General features: G+C 61.6%; 1 protein-coding gene across 3 annotated transcripts; it reads right to left on the bottom strand.

Annotated features, from left to right (window-relative positions):
• Nucleotides 1–832: 832 nt before the first annotated feature.
• Nucleotides 833–7,273, bottom strand: PSMD4 (proteasome 26S subunit ubiquitin receptor, non-ATPase 4). Of its 3 annotated transcripts, none has more exons than XM_086478543.1 (10): nucleotides 7,213–7,273; nucleotides 4,906–5,046; nucleotides 4,107–4,221; nucleotides 3,653–3,739; nucleotides 2,782–2,925; nucleotides 2,309–2,524; nucleotides 2,104–2,212; nucleotides 1,442–1,573; nucleotides 1,139–1,206; nucleotides 833–1,044 (listed from the first exon to the last, which is right to left on the bottom strand). In XM_086478543.1, the coding sequence occupies exons 1-10, from the start codon at nucleotides 7,236–7,238 to the stop codon at nucleotides 877–879; spliced, it is 1,206 nt and encodes a 401-aa protein (XP_086334669.1). In that variant the 5' UTR covers nucleotides 7,239–7,273; the 3' UTR covers nucleotides 833–876. The 3 variants fall into 3 exon arrangements, with proteins under 3 accessions (XP_086334669.1, XP_086334670.1, XP_086334671.1); XM_086478544.1 differs by having other exon boundaries at nucleotides 834–1,044; nucleotides 1,442–1,593; nucleotides 2,097–2,212; nucleotides 2,857–2,925; XM_086478545.1 differs by having other exon boundaries at nucleotides 835–1,044; nucleotides 2,857–2,925.
• Nucleotides 7,274–9,091: the final 1,818 nt, after the last annotated feature.

The following is a 9,091-nucleotide window of genomic DNA, read 5'->3' as shown; positions in this document are numbered from 1 at the left end:
AACACAGAATCCCGCCCCCCTCAGCTCTTCCCCTCCCCCGCCCATTGGCCACCTCCCCAGCCCCCATGAACTGACAACATCGATGCCACCCTCCACCCTGATTGGTTGAATCTGCTTGCCCATCAACCACCAAGACCCACCCCCTCCGGCCTCGCTGTAAACATCCTGCGGGCGGCAGCAGGGCACGCTGGGAGGTGGCGCAGGGGGCGGGGCTTGGCCACTCAGGTCCCGCCCCCAGACACGTGTGCAGGGGGAGCAGAGGGGAGACGCAGGTGCCAGTTCCCCCAGTACAGGGGAGTCCAGGGGCCCAGTTCGCTCCACTACAGAAGAGACACGGGGCCCAGCTCCCCCCAGTGCCAGGGAGTCTGAGGGCCCAGTTCCCCCAGTACAGGGAAGTGCTGGGGCCCAGTCCCCTCCAGTGCCGGGGTGACCCAGGGACCAGTATCTCCAGCACAAGGGTGTCCCAGGATCCAATATCCCCCAGTACAGGGGATTCCAGGGGCCCAGTATCCCCCAGCACAAGGGTGTCCCAGGACCCAGTATCCCCCAATATAAGGGATTCCAGGGGCCCAGTATCTCCCAGCACAAAGGTGTCTCAGGACTCAGTACAGGGGTGTCCCAGGACCCAGTACAGGGGATTCCAGGGGCCCAGTATCCCCCAGCACAAGGGTGTCCCAGGACCCAGTATCTCCCAGTACAGGGGAGACCCAGGGCCCCCCCGAGGGCTCATCCCCACTGAGGCGCCAAGGCCAGAGTCCCCCCTGAAAAGCCTTTATTGCCCCATTACAGCAGAACCCCCCCCGGCCCCAGCCCCGCGGGCAGGCGGCCGACTCACCCCGGGGCCAGCGGCAGCGAGCGCCCCGGCCCAGCGCCCCCTCATTTCTTCTCCTCCTCTTTTTTGTCCTTGCTCTCCTTGGAGGCCTGCGAGGCCAGGGAGCCCATGGCGTTGCGGATGGCCTCGTTGTTGGGGTCCACGCCCGGCAGGTTCTCCAGCACGCTCTGCAGGAACTCGGGGTCCTGCATCACGTCGTAGTCATCTTCCTCCTGCGGGAAGAGGGAGAGGAGTTGGGGACAGGCTGGGACCCTGTCTTCCTCGCAGAGGGCACAGGATCCCCCTCCTGGGAGGATAAAACCTCACCTTAGCGGGTTCGGAGGTATCCATGGCTGTGCTGCTGTCCACTTCTGCCGCCTCTGCCTGGGCAAACTCTGTCGGAGGAGAGGGACAGCTGAGGACGGAGGATTTACACACCCCAGGGCTCCTGGGAGCGCCCCACGCGCCCCCCAAACTTTCAGGGAGCTCTGGACCCTGCCCAGGTGACAAAGCCCCGGCTTGGGGCACATCAGGGCGGAGGGGCTGGCGGTTCCAGTCCTGGCGGCAGAAGAGCTGCCCCCTTGGCTTCCCCTTTGGGAAGGGGCCGAGAGCCGGCACCCAGGCACTCACCCGCCCCCTGCAGCGACATCTGCATGGCGTAGGCGATCTGCTCCTCCTCCGTCATGCTGCTGAGGTCGGGCAGCCCGGCCCGGCCAAACTCCTGCTGAGTTATCGTCATCTTCAGCAGAGCATCGTCCGAATCTGCGCAGACGAAACCCGCGCTCGGAAACCAGCACGGCTGCCGCATCCCTGCACGCACGGCCTCGCCAGAAAAAAATCACCCGGTGGCTCTGGGAACTGCCACGCCAAAGGGCCTCGCTGTGATGAGCTGCTTCCCCTGCCACGGGAGCCCGGACACCCTCCTGCCTGTCCCTGCCTGCTTTATTCCCTGCCTGACTCCTTACCATCCCCACACGCACGGCCTCGCCAGAAAAATCACCCGGTGGCTCTGGGAACCGCCCCGCCGAAGGGCCTCGCTGTGACGAGCTGCTTCCCCTGCCACAGGAGCCCGGACACCCTCCTGCCTGTCCCTGCCTGCTTTATTCCCTGCCTGACTCCTTACCATCCCCACATGCACGGCCTCGCCGGAAAAATCGCCCGGTGGCTCTGGGAACCGCCCCGCCGAAGGGCCTCGCTGTGACGAGCTGCTTCCCCTGCCACGGGAGCCCGCACGCTGGCCGGACACCCTCCTGCCTGTCCCTGCCTGCTTTATTCCCTGCCCGACCCCTTACCGTCCCCGCCAGCGGCCGCGATCCCAGCCTCAGCCGCAGAGGCGGCCGCAGCCCTCCTGGCCTCTTCCTCTTGCCGCTGCCGCTGTTCCTCCATGGAGACACGCAGAGCCTGCGGAGCCGGGGACGGGCAGGGAGCTGAGCGGGGCAGAGCTCGGAGGCACCGAGCTCAGCGCCCGCAGCCGCCCTCCACCTCCCCACCGCTCACCAGAGCCAGCTCCGGGTCGGCGCTGGGGTCCACGCCGAACTCGAAGTCGCTGGCGCCGAGGCCCAGCATGGCACCTCCCTCCCCGGCCAGGATGGGGGAGCTGATGAGGGCATCGGCCAGGCTCGGCCCTGGCGGTACCGTCACCAGGTGGGAGCCGGTGCCGTCCTTGCCGTTCAAGGTGTTGATGAAGGCAGTCAGCTTGTCCGTGTTGGCTTCCTACGGCCAGAGGAAGGCTGGGGCTAGAGCTCTGCCCGGCTCTGCGAGAGCGACCGCCGGCTGCTCCGCACACCCGGCCCCGCAGGGCGGCCAAGAGCTCCGCTATCGCCGTCAGGGTGGAAAGCATTTAACAACACCCTCGGTGAAACGGGAGAGGTGTCTTCCCAGAGGGAAACGTCACTCTCCACATTAGCATTTTTACTGGGGCAGCTGCCGAAGAGAGCGGGGCTCAGAGAACTGTCCGTACCCTCACGTGCCTGAGGAAGGGCTCCGGACTGGAAAGGATACAAAATCCTGCCTTGGATCTTATGCCAGAACCACAGAAGCCTCACCTCTTCTCCAAAATTGATGATGTCAACGTTGACTTTCTCCTTCTTAAGGCGCTTTGCTAGTTTCACCAGCTGCAAGGAGGAGACACCGCGGCATTAGCTGGGATTTCGGCTCTCACCCGTGCTCAGCTCATCAGAAACCAGACAACAGGGCTTAGGACCCACTCCTGGAGGCACGAAGCCCAAAACCAGCTTCCCAGGTTCGAGCCCTCCCAGCAGGACAGCGTTTGAGGTACTCCACCTCTCCAGGTGGGACAGGAGGTACCGCGCGGTGCCGCGAGGTGGCCCACGCCAGGGAGCTGCTCCTGCCAAAGCAAGTAACTGTCCCCATCGATGGGGACAGCAAGAGCCTGAGACAGGCAGCATCTCCTCCCATTCCTGACCTGATCTTTCCAAGAGACCCAGAACATCTGGATAAGCTCCACCCGCGTTATTTTGAGTGCCAAGACAACAGCATCTTCCGAAGGCCGAGAGCATTATTTCTGCTCAGGGACACAGATTTCCTCAGGCCAAAAGCCCAAAGGGGTTTAGGTGACGGCCACAAGGTGCAGGACACGGCGCAAGCTCCCTTTGGGGAGATCTGGATCGCTGTCCTGGCTGTGCCCAGGGCTCCAGCCCTCCCTTTCCCCCCCCCCAGCCGAGCGCTGCTCTGCCCAGGAGGCTCTGCGAAGCAGCCCCCTCGCCGGAGCGGGGAGCCTTACGCTCAGTCCAGGGCAGGGAACAACCAAACCCCATCCAGGGCTCGAGGGAGAGCGCGGAGCTGACCCAACCCCTCCTCCTCCCGCCGGCCAGGACTCACGTCTTTCTCGTTATCTTCCACAGGGCTCCCCACGAAGGCGATGATTCGCATCTTGTGGTTCTTGCCTTGGCGATGCTTTAACGCCAGCTGCGAGACAGAAGTCACGTTGGGCCTGAGGAGCAGCTGGCAGGAAAAGGGGGCGCCCAGCTGTCACCCCTGACGCTTTTCCACTTATGCAGGATAATAAATTATCCTCAGTTAAAACGCCAAATGCCAGGAGAGACTTTTTTCAGCAGCAGGTTTCACCAAACTGCCTACAAGCAGGCCTCCCCTCTGCTGGGAGTTACGGCTCAGCTGGCAGCAGTTTGTGGGGGGACAGGGCAAGAAAACAGGCCAAAAGGGTGGCCACATTCTGGGGGACACTCCTGGGCTGGGGGCTGCTCTCTTTGGGGGGGGTGGGGGTGGGGAAGGGCTGAGCAGCTCGGCTGGACTTCTGCGAAGCGAAGTAACTTACGTGAGCAACTCTGATCCCTGTGCAAAAGGTGATTTTCCCTTTGGGTTGCACCGTGTGTAGCTTCGAAAGGATCCGGCCCGTGTCTGGAGTGAGCGTGGTCAACACTTCGCAGTTACTGCGACACAAAGACACGTCCGTTAGCGACCTCATCGCCGAGAATTTCTTCGGGGAAACCCTTTATTTGCTGCGGGAATAAGAAACGCCCTCCCGCCCTGCCCCAAGCCTGCAGCTGCTCCAAGAGCCTGCCAGCACTTGGCTCTGGGGGTCAGTGCGTACAGGGAGCAAGACTTTTAGCTCAGTTTCCTAAAAACTCCCGAAGTAACCCGTCTGTGTGGAGGCTTGTGCGCGGCTCCATCCCCTGCCCCAGCAACCTGGAGCCCACGGGCCAATATTGGTCGACTCTGGGAGCTCCCAGAGGCAACAAAGTCCTGCAGCCTTCAGGAAAACTGAGGAAGGACTCTCTCGGGGCTGCCCGTGAGCTGCAGTGACAGCTCACCCCTTCCTTGCCACCTTTTGGGACACAAAGCCACAAAAGAATGGGCCTGGCAGAGCTCCCGAGAGAGAAAAGCCTCCGTAACAGGCCCTGGTGCTGCAGGAGCGAGCCCAAGGAGCTGGAGACCAGCGAGGAACTGGGTTTTCTCGCACCAGTCCTCCCTCCCAGAAGAACTGGCTTGGTTTCAGACTGTGCTATTGCTGCCTCATTTTGCAACACTCCCCTTGCCCCTCCCCATGCTCTCTCCTGGGTCCCCCCTGCAGCTCCTCAGCGTCACCCTGAGGCCAGCTGCCCCTCGGGGCCTACTTGGCTAAGGTGATGAGCCCCACGTTGTTCTCGGGGTTGCTGCGGGTTTTCGAGTGGCACACGATGTTGACAGCATCTTGCTGGGCTTGCAGGCGAGTGGGCAAGAAGTCTCCGTTCCTCATGTACTCGCTGTTGTCAACACTGAAACGCAGAGAGGAGGGGGTCAGCGGGTGAAACCAGTGGTGGAGGTTTATCCCCCAAAAATGGGCTTTTTGGGACAGCACGCCTAAGGTCACCCAGCTGGGGACGCGCAGCAGGACACGGACGTTTTCCCAGGGCAGAGACACGAGTCGTCTCTGCGTCCCCCTGAGTTTTCAGACCTGACCTCTGGGTCACGGGACAAACTGCGGAAGCTGGAAGCTCCCTCCCTCCTTGCTAAAGAGCACGAGAGGCGACTGCGGCCAGACACAACCTCAGACCCGCGGCTCCTCGACGCCGGTTTCGGTCTCCACAACCACAAAACAAAAGCCAAGAGCATCCCTCCACAGTAAAGCACAAAGCTCTGCGCTCATCGCTGCCGGGGGGTTCTCCTCAGCAGCTTTCCCAGGGCAGGGACCGCGGGCGCTTTCCAAACACGGCCCTGCTCCACCGGCGCGGCGCCCTCCTCGAAGGGACGTGGTGGGGAGCCAGACCCCCGAGCCCCACAGCCCGGCTTTAACATCCTACACCCGCCGTGGGTGTCAGGGCCTCCACAGAGCACACGGGCAACAGTGCCCCGCAGCGTCTACCAGCAGCAGCCACAGCACAACATCGCTGTAAGGAAATCCCTGCCCTCCTCTCCGTCAGCTATTAAATATAGCGCAGAGCGGGCAGAAAGAGCCCTTCTCCTGCACCAGCCTGCAGGAAAGCAACCCCAGGAAGGAAGACTGGTGAAATAAGAGCTTGAGAGTCTATTTTGGCCGCAAATGAAGAATTCCCTGAGAAGTACTCCCAGAATTTCTTAGTCTCAACGCCAAGGGAAACGTTTCTTCTGGAAAAAAACCCCACCCGTGACTGTTTCCCTGACCCTACAGCCCTGCTCAGGACTGGCTCGGGCTGAGCCACGTCTCCTCCAGCCCACAGCAAACACCCCGTCGTGAGCTGGGCAGTGAGGAGGCGGCAGTGGCCGAACTTCACCTCAGGCACAAGGACACAAAGCGACCTGGCTGAGGCTCTCTGAACTTTAGCTTAAAATGGTGAATTCCTCCCACTCTCCAGGGCAACGCAAGGAGCAGCGACACGTTTTAATGCCCTTAAACTTTAGCAAGCAAAGAGTTACCCAGAGAAAACACCAAGGAATTCGACACACGGTCAGCGAGCCAGGCTATGACCATGCCCTTATCCAAACAGTCACGGGACCAGGTAGAGAGACAAGGGAACAACAGACCCTGGACAGATTTCACTGGTTTTCTCTATCGAGGCCTTCTTAAACACCAAACCCCCCCCAAAACCCCCAGGACCGTAGCTGCTGTGAGAACAGTGACACACCAAAGCTCGCCTCTGCTTCCAGCCCCAGCCACGTTTGGCACCCAGGGACAAAACCCTCAACACCGATGCTGAGCGAGGTAACAGAGATGCCAGCGGCTTCAGGTGGGACCACCCGGGCGCTGACCCACCACCCCCCCAGCCCCAGAGGGGCCCCGTAAGGCCCCGACCCTCCTCAGGCCCCACGTACACCGGCCCAGCGCAAGGGCAGGGCTGGGGCTGCCCAGTTCGGGGACCTCTTCTCCTCTACTGGGAGGTGACCCCAGTTGGTTGTCGCAGCATCGCTTGGCCCGGTGTCACGCCAGAGCCCCATCCCCTTCATCGGGGTCTCCTTCGCCCACCCAGCGCCCCTCTCTGCTCCGCACCTTGCCGGCCTCCCCCTGCCCGTTAGCGCCTACCAGAGCCCCCTCGCCCCGTTCTCACCTCCTTCCCCTCCTCCTCCACCCAGCCGCCACCTTTCCCCGCCAGCTGACCCCCTCCTCACCCCAGTATGCCCCATTCACCCCCTCCACCCTCACCTCGCTTCACCCAACCTCTCCCTCGGCCACCCAAAACCTTTGCCATCACCTTAACGTCACCCCAACTTAAACCCCCCCTCCTCTCCCCGCCATGCTCTGTCTTCCCCCCCCCCCTCAAATGCCTCCCCCCCCGCCCCCCAGCCCCCTCAGGCCCTGCCTCCTTCACGCCCCCCCCCCGGCCCGGCCGCCGCCCGGGATGACTCAGGGAAAGCGGCGGCGGCCCCGGGCGGCCCCAGGGCCCGGCGGGGGCTGTGGGGCGGCGGGAGAGGGGGGCGGCTCGGAGAGGACTCCCCTCCTCACCCCCGGCCCCGGCCCGGCCGCTCACCACACCATGGTGCTCTCCAGAACCATCTTGCCTCCTTCCCTCCAGACCGGCCCGGATCCGACTAAACAAGGGGCCCGTGGATTGGCTCCGCGCTCCCGGCCAATCGCCGCCTCTCTTCTTGGCGAGGTGAGTGGCAACGGGCGCGGGGCACGCTGGGAGTTGTAGTTCCGGCAAGGACGTGATGGCGGAGGGCGTGGCCACCGGGCAGAGACAACACCCCGTCCCGGGGACCGTCCCCTCCCTCCGCCGCCCCCACGGTGCGGAAGAAACGAGGAGACTCCACTTGGCCCTTGACCCCCCTGCCGCCCCACGGGGGTCCTGTCCTGTCCCCCCACCGCCTCCTGCCACCGCCCCACGGGGGTCCTGTCCTGTCCCCCCACCGCCTCCTGCCGCCCCACGGGGGTCCTGTCCTGTCCCCCCACTCCCACCACCCCACAGGGGTCTGGTCCCGACCTGTCCCCCCCCCCACCTCAAGCCCGCCACCCCACAGGTGGTCCCATCCTGTCCCCACTCCTGCCACCCTAGGCAGGGTCCTGTCCCCACTCCTGCTGCCACCCCACAGGGGTACGGTCCCCTGTTCCCCCCGCCCCGTGTCCCCCCCCAAAGAGAGGCGGCGGGCGGGCGGTGGGTTCAGCAGCACACCGTGTATTGCGCGTCCAAGAGGCAGCGTGGTTCCAACAGCGGACGAGGCCACAAGCGTTACACAGCCGAAAGGACAACGGTCACGCACGGCACGAGCTGTTCCCGGGGGACGGGGAGGGGGACACGACCCAGGTCTGTCCCTCCTGGAGGGGGGGGTCCCAGCGGTGACAATGGCGAGCAGGACAGGAGAGGTCCATCCACGCTCCATCCCGTCACGCGGCGTCGATGAGGCGGTGGTGGTGGTGGTGGTGGCAGCGGCCGCTCCCCGAGCCCTCCCCGGGGCGGCGGGAGAAGCCAAGTCCCCTCCCCGCGCTGGAGAAAAAGCCACTCGGAGGGGGGAAGAAGCCATAAAAACCCGTCGCTTTGAAACACGCACACGCAAAAAAAAAAGAAGCGGTTCTGAAACCCCGTTACAAAGCAGAGGTCAATATATAAACGCCACCCCCCCCCACCTCCCTCCTCGCTGAATAACTATCCCCAGGAAAAGGGAAAAAAACCAAACCAACACTTAAATACAACTTCATAAATATTAAATCATGAAAAAAATCGAGACTTGGTTTTCTTCCCTCCTGGTAAATAAAAAAAAAAAACAAAAACAACCAACAAACAAATATGGGTTAGGAGGGAAGATAAGGAACAAGTGTCTAATATAGACAGTTACTTCAGCGCTAAAGTGTGACCTGCTGGATCGAGTCAGAGGTACCGGGGAGGGAGAAGGGAAGATCCAGGAGAGACGGCGCGGGCGTCCCCCCCCACCGACCTTCCGCCCGCTCACGGGTCTCGTCGTGACGTTAATCGGCGTCGAAAGGTTTGAGAGCCCTTGAGAACCAAACAGTTTGTGAACAGCGACCGGCCTCGCGCTCCACCAAGCCCCTGGGGATCCGGATACCCGGAGTAAGGCCATTCCGCTTGGTCTTTTGGAAAAAATAACAACTTTTTTTTTAAAAAAAAAAAAATGCTTTTTCTTAAACAAACAAAAAAAAAAACAACCAAAAAAACCCAAAACCAAAATTGGCTTGTGTCGCATCCACTTGAAAAGGTTGAAGTGGAAGGTGGGAAGAGACTTGGCTCTGAAACACCAACTAAAAAACCCAAACCCTTTCTACACCACTACATTCTTTGTTTCCTTAGCATCATTGCTAATTAGTATAGAAACCCCTTGCACTACCGCAAGGGCAAGCTTTAAATTACTTTTTTTTAATATATATATATATAAAAAAGAATGGAGGATTCTAAC

Source organism: Leptosomus discolor, chromosome 26 (assembly GCF_034619465.1).
Source record: "Leptosomus discolor isolate bLepDis1 chromosome 26, bLepDis1.hap2, whole genome shotgun sequence".
Lineage (NCBI taxonomy): Eukaryota > Metazoa > Chordata > Aves > Leptosomiformes > Leptosomidae > Leptosomus > Leptosomus discolor.
Note: the sequence above shows the minus strand (reverse complement) of the source record. Positions and strands in the feature narration are given on the sequence as shown.